The 24,707-nt window shown below is 48.4% G+C and overlaps 1 protein-coding gene across 10 annotated transcripts in view; it reads right to left on the reverse strand.

Annotated features, from left to right (window-relative positions):
- Positions 1-1,439: 1,439 nt before the first annotated feature.
- The window catches only part of ZNF395 (zinc finger protein 395), a 41,408-nt gene continuing 18,140 nt past the window's right edge, over positions 1,440-24,707 (reverse strand). For 5 of the 10 annotated variants that reach the window (XM_063606683.1, XM_063606682.1, XM_034965895.4 and 2 more), the window contains 9 exons: positions 16,750-17,047; positions 15,457-15,689; positions 12,548-12,657; positions 9,048-9,283; positions 8,448-8,548; positions 7,367-7,682; positions 5,936-6,028; positions 4,996-5,099; positions 1,440-4,701 (listed from right to left, as the gene is read on the reverse strand). In XM_063606683.1, coding sequence (XP_063462753.1) covers positions 4,590-4,701; positions 4,996-5,099; positions 5,936-6,028; positions 7,367-7,682; positions 8,448-8,548; positions 9,048-9,283; positions 12,548-12,657; positions 15,457-15,689; positions 16,750-16,989 — 1,545 coding nt within the window. In that variant the 5' untranslated portion in view covers positions 16,990-17,047 and the 3' untranslated portion in view covers positions 1,440-4,589. Of the gene's footprint in view, positions 4,702-4,995; positions 5,100-5,935; positions 6,029-7,366; positions 7,683-8,447; positions 8,549-9,047; positions 9,284-12,547; positions 12,658-15,456; positions 15,690-16,749; positions 17,048-21,243; positions 21,263-24,707 lie in introns of those variants that run through there. The other 5 variants (XM_003830784.6, XM_034965896.3, XM_055116397.2 and 2 more) reach the window with 2 other exon arrangements.

Here is a 24,707-nt window from a genome sequence, read left to right on the forward strand (position 1 = left end):
CAGGGAGAGTTAACCGTCTACACGAATGGGCAGGGTTATAGAAGATCAGCAAGGGATGGAAAGGCGCTCTGTTGGGAGCCGGAGAGCCCTGGTAGGGGTAAGGTAGTTCCTGGACCCACAAGGACTCTAGCTCTCCATAGCTTTCAGTAGAGAAATACAGCCATTTACTCACACACTGTGGGAGCCAGGATTCAATACCCCCACTTTCAAACTCCAGCCTGATGTCTGTCAGCCAAATCCAACCAGAAGCTGGAAAGTTGGGGGGTCGACCCACTGATGCAGCTGCGAAGGTAGGGGTATGGGGTGAGCTACAGATGGTGAAGGCAGGTAGCTAACTTGGAGGGGGACTTGGCAAACGCAGTAAAACAGGTAATTCTATTCGAGGTGTTCTTAGAGGGATGAGCTGGAACAAGGACACAGAGAAGGGGAGAAGGAAGTCCCTGACTGCACCCCCAAGATATTTAAAAAAGGCAAAAAGGAGGGAAAAAGAAACTGCTTTGTGGGCTGCTGGGCGTGCCTCACTCAGGCCATAATGAAGTGCCTGAGCATGACACCCCCACTGGCCAGCAATGTGAAGGGTCCCTGCAACCCGCCCCAAGAGACACTTCACAATCCCCAAAGCTCCTCACTGCCTCTTTGCCTTCCCTATTCCCCAGAGCCTTTTCCTATAGCTCCTGCTTCTCCCCACCAGATGACTCAGGGCGGAAAGGATCCTGTCGGGCCTTCCACCTGCCCCACCACTACCTCGAACTCTTATTTTAAATATACCTTAAACGTTTAAACACATTTCCACAACTTCCTCAAGCAAGCCTGGTTTATTTGACTTGGTCTTCTTGGAATCTATCATTGCTTCACTAAGTGGTTCTTAAAATTCAGCAACTGAAATTGCACAAACCAGCCCCTGGGTGGAATGACGCCTTCTGCTTCCAACAGCCTTCCCACCTAGGCCAGCTCTGCCAGCCACTTGGGCCATCGCAGCACCTGGAACTGATGTCTGTATGGAGCAGACCATGTTCAGAAGCCATTTGATAGGTAGCGTGTGACTTTATTTTCTCCCATGTCACTTGCTTGCTCCTCAAAAGACTCAGGAATGCAGTCAAGAATATGCTCCCCTTTGTCAAGAAAAGCAGCAGAAAATGCTGCCTGGAGTGCTGTTATTTCCCAGTTTATAACCTTGAGCAAGTTATTGAACCTCTGTGCCTCACTCTTCTCATCTGCAAAATGGGAACAATAACAGCACTCTCTCATAGGGTTATTTATAATAGGGAACCCATGTATACACTTGGCCTAGTCATTGGGAAGTGTTACCTACTGTTAGTATAAGTGAATCAACATCATACTTTGCTACAGTGTGATATGCTACCATTTGTGTAACACCAAGGACAAGGACAGTGATAATCTTATTTGTTGCAAGGGAAGGGGCAAAGGACAGGCACATATTAAATCAGACAAGGTACCATTTTATTCCTTATAAAATATATTTCATATTGTTGCTGTAAAAACATTACATTTCACATTTTTAAAAAAATTTTTAACAGTAAAAATAATACTTGGAAGACAGCTGAGGAAAAAGGCGCCAATAAGACAAACTCACAGATGGGATTTATCTCCCTCTTGCTTTTTTTTTTTTTTTTTTTTTTTTGCCCCTGGTAAAAGTCAGAACCTGGGATGACCAGAAAGTAACAGGACAGATTTCTCCCAGCAAATCAGAGTCTCCACAACCAAATGAATATTGTTCTCCAAGGAGTCAAGCTATAGACTCACAATGACAACGTGGCCGTGGCTCAAAACACTCTCTGAAATTACAAAATTGTTTTCTGAGCCAATTTAAAAGTCACATGATTGAATCCAAGCTATTTTACTTTAAATGGTCTTTTTGCTTTGCACCTGAGACCTCGCTTGGCCACAGACGTCATTCGCTGGACTCCCTGGGCACTAAATGAGTGTCTAGCATCCTTAAGGCTGCTCAACACACAGCCCCAGACTCTGAAGATGATTCCAAGAAATATTCTGAAAAAAGTCACATCGCTGGAATAAACAGTTTCCCAAGATAACTGCTTTGAAAACCAGTCCCGTTAGTTTCTAAAAGCCCACCTACGGCACCTTCCTTCCATCAGAGTCTGCTGCCCGGGTGGGCTGGGAAGGAGGGAGATACAAAGAAGAAAGTAGGCATGATCACTGGGTCAGTTCCCAAGCCACCCTCACCCTCCAAGAAGGCATGAATGGAACAACCCCGAGAACAGAGCACGTGTGAAGAACCAACACGACAGGCATGGGATGGCAGCACGGGTGGAAGGGAGGCAAGGAGGCCGCCAGTGCCAAGGAGGAGAGGGGGCACAAGCGCAGGCAGGGAAGGTGGCACCAAAACCTAGTAAGAACAAAGCAAAACCACCGTGGTTTCCACACTGCTCTCTCCCTTTATTCCTCCCTTTCCTGCCCTGTATACCAATGGCATAAGAAGCCCGCACAAAGAGAAAAATCCGTATATCCAGTTATATCTACACGGTCCAAACTGGGGGCGGGGGGAATTCAAACAGCTTTCTAAAGACGAGACGGCAGTGAAAACTCTGAGGGAGAGGGGAAGGGGAGGCCCTCCTGAGCGAAGTCCCCATGTGTCAAGAACGTGCCCTCCCCTCCCCATGAGGACCTGAAGCTGGGGGTTGTCTTGGGAAGTGAGGGGGGTTGGGAAACACCATCAGCAGCTGCCAGCTCTTAATTCTCAAGGAGGTCGAAGGGACAGGAAGGAGTGCCCTGCGCCACCTCAGCCTAGCCTGGCTTTGAGCTTTACCAAGAGACAGAATTCCACATACATTTTTTTTTTTTTTACTAAGTTATAAAAAATATACCCCATCACCAAAGACACCTGGGCACAAGTGTCTGTCCCTTCTGTCACCAACCTAGGGCACTACACCCTTCCCAACATCATGACCCTACTGCCAGGTCTACAGATTTTGTAACACTCAAAGTGTCCTGCATTAAAAAGCACGTGTCTATTTCCTACGTGAAGGGGCCAAGGGAGCCCTCGTGGCCCAAATATCTTCACCCAGCACTGGGAGGGCGGCCTCGATGACAACCAAGGGGTGGATGCTGACACTCCATCCCAGGACAGGTGGCTGGGTAGGATTCCCTGAGCCCCTGACAGCTGGGACATAGGGCCAGGACTTGTACCCGAGGCAGCTGGGCAGTGGGCAGTCACATTCCAGTAGGCCCTGAGGAATCCCCAAATAAGTCACGCTGGGAGGAAAGCGAGACACCAAAACAGAAACATGCCCTGCCATCCGGGCGTGGCTCACTCTGTCTTCGCGCAGGGCTGGTTGGCATGGTGCTAAACTCCCTAGACCTCCCTCCTTCTCCACAAGAACAGCTCTGCTTATCGACATGCACGCAGCCCAGGCTCCCCTAGATCCCTGGAGGCTCCAGAAACACCAAGGGCCAAAACGCCAGCAGCCACTAACCCAAACCCACGTCTTCCTCCTGTCATTTCCTCAACCTGACGCTCACGGGTGCAAGGACTCTCCTTGGCCTTCCTCATCCTGCTTTCAGGCAGCAAACAGAAATGGGGAAATCCCTGGTGGGGCCAGGAGACAGAAAGGAACCTCCAGAACCTCCCTGGGTCTCTCCCGGCCACCCAAATAAAAGAAAACTTTAATCAGTAAAGGCTTCTGAATACATCGTAAAAGAAAACAAAGCATTTCTGAGGCGTCCTTTCCATAACCAGAGGAAGGCGGCGTCAGGAGGGTGCTTCCTCGGGTCAGAGCAGAGAGTTTCCAGACGCTCAAACCCTCCAGGAGTTCCTCGAGGAAAGAGGAGAGAATGATCAAGGTAGTGTTTAACTGCCACATTCCAAAAAGTGAATTCTGATCAGCCTTTTGGCTCAGCTATTTGGCGACAGTCTTTTAAAAAACCTCTTTCTCTGGGCTTTAAGAAGAAGCCATTTAATATTTGTTGGGGTGCAACCCAATGTCTGAGGGAACCCAGATTTAAGTCGTCACCAAGAAAGGGATTTCTTTCGACTTCCATGCAGGATGCTCAGACAGGGAACAGGAGGTACCCTCCGAGAAGGGCAAACCCCTCTGCCCCGCGGCCAGGCAGTCCTGCACTCTGAGTCACCCATCAGCCAGAAACTCTTTTTTTTTTTTTTTTTTTTTTTTTTTTTTAAGAAAAGTAAATTCATCTTGCTCACAGTCCTTTCTGGAAGAGTTGAGAAAGCAAAGAATTCACCGACTCAGCAGGAAGCAGAACGAGCTGTTCCTTCTTTTGACACGCACAAGCTAATCCCCTAGAGAGTGGGGATGTGGGAAACAGAGGGTAATTAATTCTTTGGTCACTGGTTCACTGCTGAATACCCTTGGTCAGTTTTGGCTCTCTCCTATTTTAGGGGGAAAAAATATTTGTTTCTTTTTTTTTAAAAAATAAAATGTTCGCACAATGGGAGAAAATTGCTTTAAGTGTTACACCTTAGCCAACAGAGCCCAAACTCCGTGTTTCCGTTCTTTCTCTTTCGGTTTCTGCTGAGGGCTGGTGACACACTGGCCTCTTGTCAGCGGCTGCCGGCAGGGCCAGGAACAGAGTAGAACCTGCAGCACGGCTCAGTCCAGAAAGCGCTGGCAGGCCTTCTTCCACCGGCAGGCCGTGCACCACTGGTCCCGGTGCTCGATGCCATACACCTTGCGGCACTTCTTAGCCTCCCCTCGGGCTTTCCTGCAGAAAGACAGGAATGCAAATCGAGCCCCACACAGGTGGTGGGCCCAGGAGAGTGGCCAAGTAGGGCTGGGAGAACAAGCAGAGGCCAAAGGGGCAGCTCCCGGCAAAAGTCACCAGGACCAGGGGCCAGAGGCTCTGAGGACCAAACAGTCATCCCATCTGGTGCGTCCGCCATCTGGGCTCCTCTCTGGGGACTAACCCTGGTGACTTCATCTGGGTGGGGTTGGAGTCCACGCCACTGGAGACAAGGCACAGAAACCAGAAGGCAGGGGATGACAGCGGACATCTCACCTGGCACCACTCTGGGCCCGGGGTGGAGAAGTGACGATCAGATGAGATTTCATCGCAGGTGCTGGCTGCTGGGGCTCGCTGAAGCTTAGCGACCGGCTCCGGACCTGGGCGTGGGGAGAGGGGCCGTGAGCACAGGGACATTCAGGAAAGGTGAGGGAGCTATCCTAAAAGACAGGCAGCCACCCGTCCCCAGCTCCTGGTGCAGAAGGCCTCGCACCTTCTCAGGGAGAACACTCCAGCCAAGGGGAGCTCTTGGCAGGAGAGTGAGGAAGGAGCAGGCCTTCATGCCACACTCAGGACCCAGCCAAGGACAAGGACAGGGGAGCCACTGGACCTGGCCCCCTCTGAGGCTCTCCCTGCAGGGGACTTGGACGGAGCCGCTATGCCTGGAAGCCTCACACTGCCTCAGTGGCATCACTGGCAATCTGATTTACAGTGTGACACCGCCCTGCAGGAGATAACTCAAGACCAGCGCCTGCTAGGTAGAGTTCAAAATGACTTCCCGCTTACTTGAGTTTGGGGTCCACCTATGGCCCTTGTCCCCAGTGGCCTTGAGATTTCTGACCCAGCCCACACAGCCTCCACATTCTCCCCCTTCCTCTCCTCAGCATTAAAATCCTAAAAACACCCACGGGCATTAGGAGCTGATGGGGCAACTGACCCCAGCCTCGCCTGGTGATTTTCTTGGCAAGAAACCTGCTTGCTCTGGACATCCTCTACAAGCGCCTCCTTCCACCTCCGCGAGGGGCTATGGCCAGATGGGGAGTGCCAGGGAGGGGGCAGCACAAGGAGATCTTCAACACGTTTGGGGGCTGAAGGCAAGATGGCCACACCGACCTGTGGCCACGTGCCCCGTGCCCAAGGGATGGCCTCCAGCCCTGGGATGTGTGGGAGAGCCCTCGGCCATACCAGGCCCCAGCCGTGCTGCCCGCACACTCACCGGAGAGAGGGAGCAGGCGGCGGAGGGGGCAGCAGCCCAGCTGACACTGGTGTAGATGTGTGGTGAGACTGGGATCTGGAAGGACGGCAGAGCCTGCAGAAGACGAGGGTGTCAGCCTGGATTCTAGCTCAGGAAGTGTTCAGAGTCTGCCCACAATCCCCACAGCCTCATGACAGCAGCAGAAGGTGCATCTCTGCGTAAGTGCAATGACCAGAAGGAGCTGGGACACACTCGGCTTTCTTGAGGACAACACTGGAGTATCATCCAATGCCTTGCAGTAGTCTCCTTATTGCGAGGCTCCAATCTCATCCTGGAACCCTTCCCTCAGTGCTGGTCTACGTGCTAGCCTCATGACTTAATCACCGCAGAAGATTTAACTTCTCAAATGGATCACCTACCAAGAACATGCCATGGCAGGTGCCAAAAGAGGCCCCAAGCCTTCTGCGTCTAGGGGGCATGGCTGGGATAAGATATGGGATCTTCCAGCAACTGCTTGAGAGTAGCAGTGTGCTCATGGGGATCCAGGTTCAGGGCTATTTGTGAAAACACCAGCTACATGTCTGGGCCCCATAGGTCAGCCACAGCTCCAAGTGGGCCAAACATGAAATCGCTAAGCGGCCACTCATTCTAACAAGGAGGAGGGCTGGCTCATCTCATAAAGCTTTCTCACTGAAAGCAGTACCTTTTAATAACTAATTTGCAAAGTGGCCCACAGACTGATAAAATAGGCACAAAAGAATTTTAAGAAATATCAGCACACAGCAAGCTGCATGTTCCTTGAGTACCTACTACATGCAGCGAAGACCATCCTAAATGTCACTCTCTGTGATAAGTTTCTCATCCACAAGGGCAAAATAGGTTGGTCCCTCTGGTACCTACAACACCTTCTCATGCCTCTAGTAATTAGTACTTTGACTGGTTATTATAATTAACCATAGTTACATATTCATTTCTCTCTCAATCTGAACCATGCCCTCCACAAGGGCAGGGACTAAGCCTTCTTCTACCTGAAAGTCTTATTTAGTCCAATTCTTGGCCCGTAGTAAGTATTGAAAACATGCGTGCTGGACTGTCTGTCCACGGAACACAATTCTAGGACCTAGACGTCACGTGGGAAGCCCAACTACACGACTCCATCCTCTCTTATAAGCAGAGGTGTGACAATTCCCCCGCCCAAATCCATCGCCCAGTTACTTAGGGATTTAGCTAGATTTCTAGTAACCACTCATGACAGCTGCCAATGTAGATAACTCCAGGAATTCCCACATTTATTGAGCAGTGAATTCGGTTTCCTTTTGTTTCCTTGTAGAAGAGATTAGCAATTTGGCCAAAGGGCTCAGCCTTCCATCAGGGTGGTCGGTAGCCTGTAATCAAGCTGGCGCGTGATGAGTCAGCTATGAGCCTGAGCCTCCAGCGAGCCCCGCCCCATACCTGGTATGCATGATCTGCCTGAATGTGCCAGAAGGACCCAGGAGCTGACTTGCTGAGAGCCCCTGAGGGCAGGGAGGACTCCGGGCCAGGATGTTCTGGGCCAGAGGACTGGGCTTTGTGCAGAGGTGGTGGAAGAGCAGACAGAGGCAGGCCGGTCATGCTGGGGGTGGGAGCTGGCTCGGCGGTGGGAGTCCCAGGGACTGGGGTGCCTGCGGCGGCAGCAGCAGCAGCAGCAGCAGCAGATTCCTCCTTCAGCTGCACCTCTGTGTAGTAGAAATCCTCCTCCCGCTTGAACTGATCAGAGTCCACTGTGTCCCTGTGTGGGAGGGAGATGCGGTATAATCAGGGGCGCCCTGCCCCCTTCAAACCCAGCGGGGACCGCGGTGGGGAGGGAAGTGATTGCTTGAGGCCACCCAGCAAGCCAGGGACGGAGCCCAAGAGAACACCCAGGTGCCTCGCTCCTGACGGGTGTCACCAGGATTATGTGTTGCACATCAACGGGAATTATTTTTCCTGGCACCTAAGGCTCATCCTCTCCCGGAACATGTGCCAACCTCTCCTCTGGCAGGAGGCATCCCACACTGAGCACGACCACGAGCCCTCTCTGGGCTCCACCTGCCTGCAGTCACGCTTTCTCCCCCAGGGCCATGAGTCAGCTCCTACCACTAGCAGCCTGCAAACTCGCTCTGCACAGAACACAGCGGAGGCACCAGGGTGGGGCTAGCGGAGACCCACTCCCAAGGAAGAGTCGGTGGTGCAGTGCTTGGCCACTAAACATCTTGGAAACGGGGTCTCACCAGCAACTAAACCAAATGACCCCGTTTCTACCCAGAACTAAAACATCTTGCTTCCTGCAATGAGGCAAGAAGACACATCCCCAAGATGGACAGGGCTCCCTTCCCGTCAACAGCAATAATGTTCAGCAGGATGTCTTTCTCAGGGGGCCAGGAAGAGACACCAGGGGGTGTTCCCAGCAAGCCACATTCCTGAAAGCACTGTGGGCTGTGGGTCACAGGGACTCGGCAGGGTGGAGGGACACCCACACGCGACCCTAGGCTAGAGGCCCTGGGCTCGCACATACCCCAGGTGGAGGGCTTTGACGTGTCGTTTGATGCCCACAATGGAGCGCAGAACTTTGCCACAGTTTGGCCACAGGCACTTGTACATCACCTTCACAGAGTTCTACAGGAAAGGAAGACAGGGTGAGTGGATATGTCTTTCTCCTTATCCCTCGCTCAACCTTACCCAGTGGGGACTCAAACTGGCTGCTGTCCCCGGCCTGACCCAACAAAAACCTCCAGGAAAGGGGTTCTCTGGGACCAGAGAAACTTACAACCAGGGGCTAGAAAGCCCCAATCTAAGAGATGGTCCTAGTGGCCAACAGCAGTGCTCCGTGCTGTGGCTAAAACCCTACTGGAGGCCTCTCCCACGCAGACCTCTGCAGAAACACAGGAAAGAAGGCAGGGATTGGGGTGGAGGCTAAAACAGAAGAGGCTTTAAATAGGAGAAGGAGAATCCTGGGAATATCACCAGGTAACAGAAGCAGCAATAAAAAACCGAAATGGGAGTGAACCCAAGACTATCTAGGGCCTGCAGGGTCCCCTCCCCTCCACGGCTGGCTGTCCCCACACAGACATCATCCGCTCCAGCCTGGGCTCCCACTCACACCACAATCACGTACCTTTCTTTTTCGTGGAGCTGGTTCGTCCAGCAGGAAAGGGTCAGGATCGGTCTCAAAGCCATGATCAGTTTGGGGAGAACCAAAAGCATCCCCTAAATACTTGGGGCTGGCCTGGGGGTGGGGGGGCGAGGGGGTGGAGACACCACTGCTCCCACTCCAGTGACCGCTGGTAGTGCTGCTGCCGCTGTCCGAGATGTCACCACTCTCCTTCCATGGGTCGCAGGCCGCACGGGAAGCTGGCCAGACGAAGAAAAGATGAGAGGACGCTCACGGGCGTGTCCCTGGGCAAACTCTCCCTTCTGAGCTTTGGTAAACATGGAGAGGAGTTCATTCATGGCAGCAATTTCTCTTGGTAGAACTGCTCTGCCCTCGCAGACATTTCCTACCATAGCCACCTGGTCATCACTGACCAACAGATACACACTGCAAGTTTGCTTTGTATAGGATTCATACAAAGAGAAACCTAACTGAAATTTCTCTTTTTAAACAAAAATTTTTTTTTAGAGATGGGGTCTTGCTGTGTTGCCCAGGCCGGTCTCAAACTCCTATCCTCAAGCGATCCTCTGGCCTCAGCCTCCCAAAGTGCTGCCTGTTTCTCACTTTATACATTAAATAAAGGGGGGATGGGGAGGGGGAAGGGCAAAGCCTCTGCAGCCTCCAGGCCTGGTTGAGAACAGGCACACCCAGAGTGTTGGGTACCACCCAGAGCATTTTCCTACAGCTGATGCCAACTTAAAGGTCTTCTTGACCAGCTTTCCTGAAAAATGCTCTTCAATCATCTAAACCCAGGCCAGTCCATAGAAACCTGTGGGTGGAACAAACCACTTAGCCTTTGCAACTCTCGGGAGGGTGCACATTTCCCTGTGCTAGCTGCAGCCCAGGTGGAACCTGCTTTAATCAAGAAGTAACATGTTTGGAGGAGGAAAGACAAGCTCTGCGAGTAATTCTGGTCATCGCAAGGTGGCAGGGGGCTTTCGTGCCTGACATGGCCCTGAAGCAGCTGCTGGGCTCCTGAATGCCTCTGAGCAGGAGGACGGGCATCAGCAGACATGGAGAATCTTCCGTTTTTAAACAGCACATCTGCAGGCTGCACGGGCCCAACCCAGACTCTCACTCCTTGGCCAAAAATCCAGGTGAATTTATAATATAGAAGAATCTGAAATTCTGATATGTGGAAATACCAAGAGAGAGGGAAAAAAGCTACCTGTCCTCAAAAGCCCCAACTCCCAACAGGGGCGTTCCACACAGCCCCCTAACCCTGGATTCCAAGGTCTACTACCACATCCCTTGTGGCCAGGATAAAATCCTGCTGCCTTTCTCTCCTCTTGCTCATAGTCCAGACTCCTTCAATGCTAATCAGGGATCTACCTGGCACAGGCTCCCATCTTTCCATGTTTCTAGTCCAGGCTCTCCTTACATCTCACATCCTAGAAGCAGCCCACCCAAAAAGAATGAGATGGAGGAAGAACTCTTCCCTCCCCAGATACTGCTGTCATGTCTCACAGCTATCACTGTCCCTTCCTGGGAACCAAGAGATTACTACATGTACATGTGTGCTTAAAAAAGGGTACACCTTCAGGGCAGAACACAAGAATCATTAAACAGGCCAACAGGTGAAAGACCCACGCACATCCACTGATAGGAAAACGATCAGGGAGAGAAGGGCAGCGAGCAGAATACTACATGGCAACATCTAGGATGCTCAGGACTCCGGGACAAAGAGCAGGTCAAGCAGCAGGCACACCCTACAAATGCGGTAGCCCTTCCCTATAGGAACCACTCACAATGGCTTAAATGCATGAAATCTGCATGGCAGATTTTGACTGGCACACAAAGAAAGCAAAACATAAAGCAAAACGTTATCTATAAGTTATAAGTTAATGTGTAAGTTGTAAGCGACTCCATCTTTGATCATAAGTTTTTCTAGGACACAGGCAATAAATACACATTCTATACCATGAAAATAAAGTACTGCTCTACAAATGCACGGCACTCAGAGCTTACAAGTGAACTTTTAAGAAATATTTATGATCCTGTTTTCTATACACAGACATGCACACACACATGCCATCCTAACCACACAGAAACCAAAGGGACTATGTGGCATTTGTACAAATAGTATCTACGACTCTCTTAGTCAAGGTTTTGGTTGTTGTATAGACCACACTTTGCAGAATACTTCAAGATAATTAGGCCAAGGAAGCCTTATATTTCCACTGACTTCAGCTATAAGATAAAAAATATACTGTCATCAAAAAAAAATTTAATAGACAATATTTTTTTTTTTTTTTACAAAGGGACCTAAAATTGTCAGGATGATGGCATATCATCAGTGAGATGCTTCTACGTTGATGTGCACTTGTGTATGCATGTATTATACATACCCTCATGATGGGAACTGGAGTCAATAATTTTCTTTTCTTTCTTTAGGACACTTTCCCAGATCTTTCCACTGTTAACCCAACCATCCAGATCTCCTAAACTCTCCTGAGAACTTAGAAATTAACTCCTTTCCTCTTCCCTATTTGGCTGCGCTAATAGAGCAGGCATGCAATACTAAGCTTCACAGCTAGGTGTCCTCATAATGCAATGACTTCCTTTGGCAGCCTAGTCATTGACAGCTGACTTTGAGTCAAGAAAGTAAGTTTTCTCTCTCCTTTATGTTTAATTTCTATTTAGGGAGATTCCTTATGAGGGATACTTATGAAAGCCACTTTCCTCCTGCTATGTGCTCAGAGCTAACTCCATATTTTCCTGTAAGTTTATAAGTAGCTTGCAATTCAGTTAGGTGTCCACCAATGAAGAAGTTCTTCCCTGGGAGTAGGGTAGGCCAGCCCTGCCATGAATTTCCCAAAAAACTTCAGGTTCACTACCAGTCTTGCCAAACTACTGACAAATACTCAGCAACCCTTTTTTCCCTCATATTATTGATAAAGTATTTTGGGGTTGCAACTACAGAAATTTTGTTTTAATAAATTTGCTTTGAAGTTGAATCACTGGTTTTTATTAAGCAATTGGACTTACTTTAGAATTTAGCTCATTTATTCCGGGTCCTTGTCCCATAGGCCCACACTAATTTATGAGGCTGAATTAGGCACGTGGAATGAGGGCATGAATTTTCTGAGGCCACTAGGAGACCATTTAGCATACTGCTACTTTGTGAACTAAATATTCCTCTATTGGCCTCATTCAAACCCCACCAAAGTGCTGGGCTCAGCCACTCCCATTGAAGAACTTACTCCACTGGCCACTGCAGCTCAGTCCCATGCTCAACCATCTTCACAATGTACCAGGAAACTCCTCCCCAGGTGAGGAAACTGAGGAAAAAGAACGGAAGCGTCTAACTCCATGGCATGCAGCCGGTCAGAGGTGCCAGTGGGAGGTGTCCCTGGACATTCTATTGCCAGGCCGGTGACATAGGCAACTAGCTGCTCTGCACAGAGGATGTTTGTCGTGGGCCTCTACCATGCCCAGAACCCAGCTGGGCCCCACTTGCTCACCAGAGAAGTTGGCCTCGGTCCCGGGAGGACTCTGTACAACAGGGCTGCAGGACAGGGACGTCAGCACCATGGCCGCCATCATCTCATCCATTTCCACTGCGTCCGACTTCCTGGATTCACACGGATGAGTGGGAAATGTTACTTCCTGGCATGGCGGGCCCATGGTCCTTGCAAAATGAGACACCACTTCTGGCTGGTTTCACACAATCATCTTACACTTCTGGACTGTCCCCTCCAAGTCCCCCCAGCTCCAATCAGCCAGTGTGTGCTCAGATCATATAAACTAAGTGAAACATGAAGGTCTCCCCTTCTTCCTGAGCAGTACCCATTCTGAGTGATGCTTCTAATATTAGGCAGCCCCGGTATAAGCCACTGGGTCTCATCCCACTGTGACGCCCTGAGAGAGCCCCATTCTCCCATGACTTTGCTGCTGAACTCTGCAGCTTAAAAAAAGGAGAATTTTATTTAGGGGAAAGAGGATAGACTCGAAATGAACACGGGGACAAAAGATGCCCACTGGAATTCAAAAGCACAACAATTACCTCCTTTCCTTGTCCCATATTTAAATTTAAGAGGGAACAATTATACACTAACCACCTTCTCCCATCCCTCCCCCAAGAAAAATGGTAAGGCATTCTGACAGCTTCTGAATGTCAACAGAACCTACCACCCAAGCCAATGTGCAAATAAACCAGAAGCACTAAAATAAATCTCCCAATGCAAGTGTCCATGCTTTATACAGCAGAGTTCTATAAAATGTTACACATAATTTTTTAAAAATCCGTATATCACTACATTATTTGGAAGTAAAACTAGAGCTGTCTAGAAGTTAATGCTAAAGTATTAGTAAAAGTTAGTCTGAAATAAACTTCTAAGTGGTCTGTTTCAAAAAGCTGTCTTAATTTATTCCTTACAATTCAGGTCCACCAAAATATGACTTGGGTTTGAAGCAGCTAAACCAAGACTATTAATACATTAAACACATTAGCATCTCTGTTTTTGTATGATCTTTGAATTTTCATTTCCATAGAACAGAAAAATAAATTCTTTACCTGCATTCCACTGAATACACTATCACAAATATTGCTGCTCTAATTTGGTTTCAAAATACTGGGTCTGCTGTGTTTTTTCGCACTCATAGACAAACACAGAGAGGTGGGATAGGGTGTGACTGCTTGCACATCTTGTATATAAGACAATTTCAGTCGACAGGTTTTCCTTTTAAATCTTAAAAGATCAATGTACATACAGCATATAACATAGAAATTAGGATATATATTCTTAGAAAAAAGTTGTATCACAAAATTCTAAAGCAAAATACATTCTTCATTCAACACCAGTGGTTCTGAATATCTAAGCCAGGGGTAAGCATGCTGCGGGCTGTGGACCCAATGTAGCCTGCTGCTTGTTTCTGTAGGGTTTCAAGCTAAGAATGGTTTTACATTTTTAAATGGTTTTGTTTTGTGGGTTTTTTTTTTTTTTTTTTTTTTTTTTGAGATGCAGTCTCACTCTGTCACCCAGGTTGGCTTCAAGCAGTTCTCATACCTCAGCCTCCCAAGTAGCTGGGATTACAGGCATGCACCACCACGCCTAGCTAATTTTTGTATTTTCAGTAGAGACGGGGTTTCATCATGTTGGCCAGGCTGGTCTCAAACTCCTGACCTCACGTGATCCACCCACCTTCGTCTCCCAAAGGGCTGGGATTACAGGCGTGAGCCACCACACCCAGCCTGTTTGTTTGTTTTTTGGTTTGGTTTGGTTTTTGTTTTTAGAGCAGAGTCTTGCTCTGTCTCCCAGGCTGGAGTGCAATGGTGCCATCATTGCTCACTGAAGCCTCAACTACCTGGACTCCAGCAATCCTCCTGCCCCAGCTTCCTAAGTAGCTGGGACTACAGGCAAAAGCCACCATGCCTGACTAATTTTTTTATTTTTTTTGTAGAGTCAAAGTCTCGCTATGTTGCCCAGGCTGGTCTCAAACTCCCAGCCTCAAGCAATCTTCCCAAAGTGGTGGAGGTACAGGTGTGAGCCACTGCGCCTGGCCTAAATAGTTTTAAAAATTAAAAGAAGGATATAATTTCTTGACATGTGACACATGGAAAGTATATAAAACTAAAATTTGAGGGTCCATGAATGAGGTTTTATTGGAGGACGGCCATGCCCATTTGTTTCTGCATCACCCCTGGCTGTTTGGACACCACAGCAGAGCTGAGCAGTGGGGACAGAGACTGTGTAGTCCATCAAGCCTAAATTATTTACTCTTTGGCCCATTCAAAACAAGTTTGTTGACTCTCGATTTAAGCCAGTTCTTCCCTGTCTCTTATCATAAACTATGACCTGATTCAGTTTAAGCATGAGAGGGGAAAAAATAGCCCTATGCCCAACCAAAGGTACATTGCCCATAATAGAGCTATGGAAAAGAAAAGACGCCACTTGGCCAGGCATGGTGGCTCAAACCTGTAATCCCAGCACATTGGGAGGCCGAGGCAGGTGGATCACCAGAGGTCGGGAGTTTGAGACCAGCCTGACCAATAAATATGGTGAAACCCCATCTCCACCAAAAAATACAAAAATTAGCCAGGCGTGGTGGTGCACGCCTGTAATCCCAGTTACTCGGGAGGCTGAAGTGGAAGAATCGCTTGAACACAGGAGGCAGAGGTTGCAGTGAGCCGAGATCATGCCACTGAACTCCAGCCTAGGTGACAGAGTGAGACTCCGTCTCAAAAAAAGAAAGAAAAGATGCCACTCTGGTTTTCTTAAAAGATTCCCCTTTTCTGTGTCCCATTTGTCCCAATATCTTGGCACCCAGATGCCAATGACACCACATTTCTTCCCCACCACAAGGCAGCCCACACCCTTACACCACACTACCCACGTGACTTTTAAAACCCAATTTCTTCTCCCACACAAACCTCTTTGGGACATCGATGTTCCTGGAGACGGGCCTGTAGGCCAGGGCCTGGGCTCCGGGCTCCAGGGGTGGTGCCTGGGGACAGGGGCCCTGCAGCTCTGCCAGCCACACCTCCTCCACCCTGCAGCAGACCTGCAGCTTCTGCTCCAGCAGCCAGACAGTCACCTGACCCTCCATCCAGCTGTGCTGCTCCACCAGTCCTGTGCACTCTTGACCCCCGTACCACACATAAACCTGTGGGAAGAGGGACAGCAGTTAGTGGTCAGCCCTGGATGGGTCTCGCCCTGAAGTTCTCATGCACCCCACGTCCCAGGAGCCAGGATCTGCCTGCCACAAACCATGTTCTCTGCCTCACTCATCTTTTATTCAAGCAGATGTTCCCAGGTACTCGCTTCCCACCTGAGCACCCACACAGGCCCAATTCCTCCCAAGACAGATCCTTATCAGCTCTCTAGACTGGCAGACAGCAAACATGTCAGTTTCTGGGACTTTCTCTGAATCTAGAATCTGTGCTCATCATCCTGCCTTCCTTGACCCGGATGCACTGCCTGTCTGCTGGTGCCCAACTGCCACTCTGAATTGCTCATTATCCTGCACTCAAAGGATGCTGAGTCTACCTGGGGACAAGGTGGCAGGGGTGCAGAGACAGGCCAACCTCTCAACAGGGGGACCTGGAAGTTGGCAGGCCACCTTCTCTCACAGGCAGGGAGGCCTGGAGGCACAAGCCTTAGCAGGGAGCCAGAGGTAGAGTCCTCATTTAGGAGGCCTTGAGAGGGCAACAGAAGAGAACCCCAGGCACCTGGACCTCATAACATCAGACCCAGGGCCCTGGCACAGGGGCAGGGATGCTGGAAAAGGAAATCCACACCGAATCCAACTACACAAACATCTCTGAGTCTTAAAAGTGTCTAAAGGGAATTCAAAGATGCAATGTTCTCTGATTCTCATAAGCCTGAGATGCCTTCCTTTGGTAAAGTTGCAAACTGAGACAGATTAAGAGAAACGTGGTTATGGTCATCCTTCAAACTGAGGTTTTGAGCTAGCCAAAGCCCACAGCGTCTGATGCTAGGTCTTGCCACCTTCTACAGACAACACTGTGGTAGAGAAGCCCTGGGTCTACTAACAATGTCATATTCTCTTGGGCGATCTGCTGCCCAGGCGCCCTGTGGCTGGAGGGCAAAGGTCTGCACTCAAAACGGTGCCCAGAGAGTTTCCGGCCTGTCACTAGGGCACCCCAGCCCCCTACCCCAAGACTCGCAAGACGGGACACCTGTCCATGTTGGGATCAACCTACCTTCTGCCCAGGTTGAAAGGCCACCTGCTGAAGGCCCGAGGTGCTGGGAGCCTTAAGGACTTCCTTGGGCTGCTCCTGGCAGGGGGTGTCATCAGAGGTGGTGAAAGGCTGGGGAGCGGCGCCTTCTAGCAGTGGCTCCGAGGGTGGGGCAGCCGAGGGCCCCTCCGAGGCACTGGGTCCCAACACCCGGGCTCCCAGGAGGGACCGCTTTCCAAGGCGTCGGGACAGGACACTCGCCATGCTGCTGCCTCTCCTCTCCTGCGGAGGCGAAGGGGACACTGAAGCCTCTGCCCATCACCTGGGGGAATCAGGAAGCTTTCAGGAGGGAGCCCCACACAGCAGGAGCCAGGAAGGGTCTACTAAAATAAGTGAACCCTTTAAAGTCAACTTTTACCATCCTTCCCTTTTACAAAAGTGATATCCATTCCTAGTAGGACAATCAGAAAAATACTCATATGCACACAGAAAAGCAAACCACTGAGGAATCTGCCTCCCGGGGAGGCCCACTCTTCCTATACAGCAGGCCAGGCTTCCTTCTGTGCATGTATTTACACTTTTATTTCTGTAAAAATGGGATTGTTGTTTGGTAAACTGTATCTTTACTTAACTGTGTAAGTTTTACTATATCATTCAATATTATTTTATAAAAACATGTTTAGAAGCCACTCGGCATTTTCCTAGGTGGATGCACCATTCCTATTCTAATCTCTTATTATTTATTGTACCCAAAGGCTGCACCCAATGGTCTGCTGTCTAAACTTCTCTGCCTGCAGTGAGCATCCTCTGAGCTAAACCTCAGCACACACACATCAACCACGGCTTCCGTAGGGCAACTTCCAGGATACAGTATTGCTCGGTCAAAACCTGAGGACGTCTGTCTGATGCACATAGATTCTCAAGCTCAGCAGGCTCAAAGCTGCAAAGAGCCATAGAAACTTGCCGAGCTTGGCCAGGCGTGGTGGCTCATGCCTGTAATCCCAACACTTTGGGAGGCTGAGATAGATGGATCACTTGAGGTCGGGAGTTCAAGACCAGCCTGGCCAACGTCATGAAACCCTGTCTCTACTAAAAATACAAAATTAGCCAGGCATGGTGGCACATGCCTGTAATCCCAGCTACTTGGGATGCTGAGGCAGGAGAATTGCTTGAACCCAGGAGGCAGGAGGCTGCAGTGAGCCAAAATCACACCACTGCACTCCAGCCTGGACAACACAACAAGACTCAGACTCAAAAAAAAAAAAAAAAAGAAAGAAAGAAAAAAGAAATGAACCAGGTTCCTCTCATCTTACACTTGAAGACACTGATGTTGAGCACAAGTGACTTGTTCAGATGGCAAAGGTAGTTGGTGCAAGAATCTGAACAGGCCTCTCGAAGTGGGTCCCTACCAGGGGACCAGCTGACCTGCAGTGCTCCCAGGCCTGACCCGGCTGGCAGAAGGGGACGAGTCAGACCCAGTGCTTTGCAAATTCAGGTTGCCCTCCTCCTACAGAGCACACGTGGCTCCTCAGTTCCTAATCTCTGCTGTTCCAGTCCTCTGTTCCCTACTATTCGCTCATTCGCTTATTATGTGCAAAGCACATCCCAGGTGCTGTGGGGTCACAGCAGGTATAAAACACCAGGGTTTCCAGGGTCCTCAGCATCAATGCTGACTGCCCCACCCCCAGTGCCTATGGGGCTAATTCCACTCAGGTGTGCCCCTCCCATCCCACCCACCTGAAGAGGACACCTGTGGCACAGCCCTTAGCTCAAGCTATCTTTGAACAGTTGCATAAGCCTTCTTTCCTTTTCACCCTTGTCCAGAAGCCCCCCAGGCTCTCTTTCTGTGGGTACCACACTATCTCCACACCTCCCAAATCCTAGCCTCTTTCCAAACCATTCCAGCAAGGTATGTTCGCAAACATCTCCATAGTAACAAAACCAAAATGGCAAAAGAATTGTAAAGAATAATAATAGATTGGCAAATATTGAGTAAAGGGGCAAAATGCTGGTTTTCATGAGCATTTTATGCAGAAACTCAAGGTTAGAATCTACTGGCATAGTATCTCCACCATGAATTTTCCAGAAAGCAAAGAAAATATTAATATAAGGAAAAGGATGGAGTACAGCACGCAGACAGAAATTCCTAGTTAGGTATCTGGTAACTACATCCAATAACACTCTCGCTGAAAGCTTCATTGTAACAATAAAAAGGGAGACAAATGTAAAGAGTAGATTCTTTGCCACTATAAAGAAAAAAATGTATACCTAAGCTAAATTGGTTGTTTTTTGTGTGTGTGTTTTTTGTTTGTTTGTTTTTTAAGATGGAGTCTCACTTTGTTGCCCAGGCTGGAGTGCAGTGGCGTGATCTCAGCTCACTGCAACCTCTGCCTCCTGGGTTCAAGCAATTCTCCTACCTCAGCCTCCCAAGTAGCTGGAACCACAGGTGTGCGCTACCACGCCTGGCTAATATTTTGTATTTTAGTAGAGACAGGTTTTCATCATGTTGCCCAGGGTGGTCTCAAACTCCTGAGCTCAGGCCATCTGCCTGCCTCAGCAGGCAGGCAGATGCTGGGATTACAGGCATGAGGCACCGTGCCTGGCCTTAAACTGTTTTTTAAAACACTGTCACCTACATACCTTCGTCTTTGGAGCCTCAGGCTAAAATGGAGCACCTCTAACTCTCAGTTCAATTTCACTGGGCTGATAGGATCCAGAGGTGAAGCCGCAATGCCACGTAGAGACATGAGATGGCAGCATCAACCCAGAGAAAGAAACTGCACCACTTTTCTTGGCCAAAAAACAAAACAAAACAAAACAAAACTAATGGCCTCCCCACTTTCTAGAGCAGGAAGTTTGGGGTTTCTACCACTGAAAATGAAGAAAGGGTAGTATTTCCCAAATTCCTGGGCTCCCAGTCTTCAGACAGCGCCTGAAATGTTTGGCCAACAAACTCGGTCGATGTTTTTTGTAAGCCTTATTCTTTTTTTAATTTAAAGACTGCTTTCTACTGCCTATTTTGTTTGTGCCTGCAACCTTCCAGGCCTGCCAGATTCGCATGGAGCTGGTGAACCTGCCACTTCTGACTGGAGCCCTCCTGTCCCCTTTCTCCTTTAACTGGCCAGAATTCCACACCAAAATACATTTTCTCATTGGCTTTATTTATAGTACTCCCAAATCTTAATTTTTAAAAGCAGAAGAGAAAGAAGGAAGGGAAACTGTCTTTATTAAGTGCCTAAGAGGTACTAGCTTTCATAAATTGTATCTAATTTAATCCTCAAAAGGATCTGAGATGAACCAATGGTCTTCTATTTCTGATGAGGTGACAACCTCAGAGAGGTCAGGATGCCAAAGCCGCACAACTAGGAACTGCAGCCTTGAGTATGAACTCACGTCCGTCTGGTGTCAGAGGTCACAATCCTGCCATGATTCTAGTAGGTGTGGGATCTCTCAAAATAAAACACTCAATTAAGTTGATTTTCATCAACTTGGTGTTTTTTTCCCTATGTTAGTGAACCTTGATGGGAAAAATAGCTCCTGGACAGGTGCAGTGGCTCACGCTTGTAATCCCAAACACTTTGGGAGGCCAAGGCAGGCAGATCACTTGAGGTCGGGAGGTTCAAGACCAGCCTGGCTAACATGGTGAAACCCTATCTCTACTAAAAATATCAAAAATTAGCCAGGTGTGGTGGCGTGCACTTGTAAGCGCAGCTACTTGGGAGGCTGAAGCACAAGAATCGCTTGAACCCGGGAGGCAGAGGTTGCAGTGAGCTGAGATCGCACCACTGCAGTCCAGCCTGGGGGATAGAGTGAGACTCCGTCTCAAAAAAAAAAAAAAAAAAAGAATCACTTGAACCCAGGAGGCAGAGGTTGCAGTGAGCCAAGATCACACCACTGCACTCCAGCCTGGGAGACAGGCGGAGATTCCATCTCAAAAAGATAAAAAGAAAAAATAGCTCCTGATCTAAAAGTCTACACATCCATTTTCTCACGTACTTTCATTCCTTGAAAAAATCTCTTCTCCACTTGCATCTTGGCCTCTTACCTACAGGATAAAGGTCAACGCTTTAATCTGACCCTGTTAAGCAGCCCAAGCCACTGTTAATCATTTAGCAGTTCGGGTTTGGGGAAGACCTTTATACACATATTGCCCTCTGGCAGGGCACGCAAAGGGATAATGGAATCAACCCAAAAAGTCAGGGAAAACTTTAGCCAAGTTTATACTGGGGATTAATAGCATGGAAGTGGGAGAAATACAAATCTAGACTAATCCAGGCTGGGCAGCATCACCAGGCATCACTCGATGCCTCGCCTGTGTTAATCAGCACACTCATGACATTTACAGATGCAACTCGATAGACAGCACAAGTAACCAAGGGTCTTTGGGGACTCAGAGCAAATGACAGCATCAGCAAAGCTCTGCCAACAGGTGGGTCAAGGAGCAAGGTTAACTCTGGGCCGCCTGTGACTTTTCAGGACCTCCTGCTGTCTCATAATCACTCCGGGGGTCCTGCCCACCTGGTGCACTTCCACCATTCCAGCGGTGGCCTCCTTCCAACCTCTCTCCTCCAGAATCTCCACTTCATTCACTCCTCCGGTGAGTTCTTTCTTGGGAGCTATCAATGGTCCCTATAAACCAGCCATCCCCTAGTTCGCCATATGGTTCTGGAGCAGCCAAGAGAAATCAAGAAACACCTATTTCCGGGTAACAATAACAGTAGTTCAACACACAGCCAAATCCCACTTTATGATTTTACATTCTCCTCTTACGGAATTCCCTGACTGAAACAAACTCGTGCTGAAGGCTTCTCGGGAAAGTTTTAAGGGGATACCAAGCCCCCTTGTGTTCCTCACTCCCTACTGCCGTCACCAACAGGAGGGGTTGGCTACCCTAGATAACATCTTTCAGTCCATGTCCAAAAGGAGTTAGCTCTTTTCTGGGCTCAGCAAACACATTCTGATGTGCTAATAGCCCTTAATGAGGACATCTGCCATCAGTTAAGGAACTGGAACAGGCAGAACAGTAAAACAAACTCTCTCTGTGGTTCGGGGTTGCAAACTGCTATTTGTCATGTAACTGTTGCTGGACAACCACATGTCTCAGCACACGTAGGCACGCCCCCACACTTGTGTGCGTGCACACACACACGCACGGTGGCTGTGCTCTCCTACCACCCAGGGACACTGCAGCGAGCTATGATATCACCTAGCAGCACTTCCAGAACACAAGTCATAAGTCAAAGTGATTCACTGCACAACTCGTGGGGTTTCTTTTAACTTAAGAAGGGTGAAGTTTGGAGTAAGACTGCTATTTGCAAAAGCGTGGGTGCTTGCTACTTCTCTAATGAATAATTTATAGGTCAACTGAGGGATATAAACCCTCCTGCCAAGAGCTTCAGTTCTCTGCTAAACTCAGCTCTCTGTATATTTTATTATCTCCACTGGGTATCACTGCAGGAACAACAGTTTAAGTTTTTAGGTGTTTGGTTAATATTTAAGCATATCATTCTTTATCTCTTATCAGAAAAGTGCCAATTTTTCCTTTAAATCTATAACATTTTTACTTAAGTTTTTCAGTGTGATGTTCTAAACTTGCAGGGCATAGTGGTACACGCCTATAGTTCCATTACTCAGGAGGCTGAGGCAGGAGGATCGTCTGAGCTCTAAATAAATAAATAATCAAAGGCCAAAATGTTTGCAGTGAATGTTTGCATCTCTTATTTCACAACGGAACTCCATGGAGAACAAGATTCCCAAACAATTCATTTTCAGCAATTCTTAGCCAACATCTCTGCTGACAAATGCCATGAGTACTTGCAAGCATATTTGTAAGTATATGCAAATATGTTTATGGTCCTCCTGGTTTGCAGGTCACCATTTGAACCTTGGCAGAAGCAAACTGTCCCATCCCATACCCAACTGCTACCTGGTGGCTGGTTCTCAAGCCTTTTTTTTCTGGTATGTCTTCCCCAAAGAAAGTTTAAAAAAAAAAAAAAAGACACTTCGCTAAGCATACACGGACCTCTTCTTTGAAGAAGTAGGAGACAACTCCTCCTGGCTTTCAATAGAAAGCCAGGGCCTTAGCAAGAGCATCAAAAGCCGTGACTTAAAACTTCTAGCTCTCTGGAATTATCAGGTCCTGTTACCCTATTTTTAAGAGGGGTGTGGTGTGTACTTAGGATTTTCACAGTACAAGCTTCAGACACATGGCACTGAGCATACTGGTGATTGATTCAAGTTCTCAATCAGCTGGTCAGAGTGTGACAATGTGGATTCTCAGGGCATTCTAATTATTGTCTTTTTCTGAAGGTTTTAAAAAACTGGACTACGCTGCATCAGTGTAGAATAGTTTAGACTACCAGTAAAATTAAAATGATAGAATATCAAGACTGACAGGGACCAGAATAATTGTCCAACTCCCATTCAGGGCTGGTATTTTCTTGATGGCATACCCTATAACTGAGCATCCAGCCTTCCTATTACTCTAAGTAATAGATGTAATACAGTAATGGAAAGGAGGAAGAAGGGACTCCCAAATAACACTACTATTTTCATATTCCAGCAGATGGGCCATAAAAATAGGTCATCTGATCTGCTTACAGCAAATTCTCTCCAGCAAATAATAAACGATCCTGATCAACAAATATTCCTGCTGGTCTGACTGCACAACAGTCATTCAATCAAGTAAAAGAGACTGTTTCTGTTTGCGCTGCTGGCAGGAAAGCGTTTTCACAGCTCTACCAGGAAAAAATACACTTCCCCTTCCTTCACACCTACCTCCCTGTTTGCTCTCAGAAACGCAGTGCCTTTGTTCACAACTCTGGAGTTCACACTACCCTATTACACAAGACAGCTCTTAGGACACTCCTTGGCACATAGTGAGGGCTCAGGAATCCACAACCCTCTCTACTGGCACCGATGGGACTGCAGCCTCCTTAGACTGATCTTAAACAGCTGATCTTCCAGCGGTAAGAAGAGGCCCAGATTCAAGAAAAACGTGTTATAAGAAAGAATACCTGCTGCTGGCCCTAAAATGAAGGCAAAAGTATCAAGAGCATTCGAACTTGCTTCCAAGACAGGGTTTCCTTAAAAACAGGTAGACAGAAGGAAGCAGGTATAAGCAGGACTATGCTGACAGATGTCTGGGTGAGGGGATGCAGTTGTCCTGCAGTGTTTTTGTAAATGCATTGGACGCTGGGGCGTGCATGTATGTGGTGGGGCAGGGGCAGCGTGCAGTGTGGTTAAACCTGATTTAAACTGTTCTCAAACCACATGACAGTTTCAGAAGGAGGTGGGGAGATGGATGATTGCTGACTTGGCATTTTACCCAGAGCCAGGACTGGAGGGAGGGAACAAGGAGCCGAGTATCCCTGGGGAGAACAAGCCTCACAGAACTAGCAATTCTAGCAGTCTTCAGGGTAAACTTCTAAGAGACCTGCACAGGACCTCAAAGCACCCACAAATGCTTGAATGGCACTCAGGTTTATACTCTCTTGAATGCACACGCTGGGGGCTTCTCTTCTTTCCCAACTTCCCAGCAACTCAATAAAATATGAAGGAACAAGATCATCCCCATTTTAGAGCTGAGAACACAGGTTCAAAAAGGTCACCTATTTGTCCAAAATCCCAAAGCTAGCAAGCAGTGGCATTGTCAGTTTCCCACGCTGTCCTGGTCCAGTTCTCTCTTCCCCACAAGTGGAGACCCAGCAGCAAGGCGCGGCTCAGGCCTGGGGAGGGTGAGTTGGGGGGATCCAGAGGAAGAGAGTGAGTTTCATGGAGAAGGGATTTACTGGAAGCACTTGCAGTAACAACAAGCAAAAGCTGGCAATTAAAAAAAAAAAAAAAAAAGCTGCCATTCCAAAAATATAAAACACAGACGTGAGAGTTTTAAAAGCCTAACAACGCCCCAGGTGCCAATCCCAAGAGGACAAAAAGGGTTCCTACGTTCTCGCTCCTTGAAGAAAGCAGAGGAACACAGGAAC

The sequence above is a fragment of the Pan paniscus genome, chromosome 7 (genome assembly GCF_029289425.2).
Source record: "Pan paniscus chromosome 7, NHGRI_mPanPan1-v2.0_pri, whole genome shotgun sequence".
NCBI classification, from domain to species: Eukaryota; Metazoa; Chordata; class Mammalia; order Primates; family Hominidae; genus Pan; species Pan paniscus.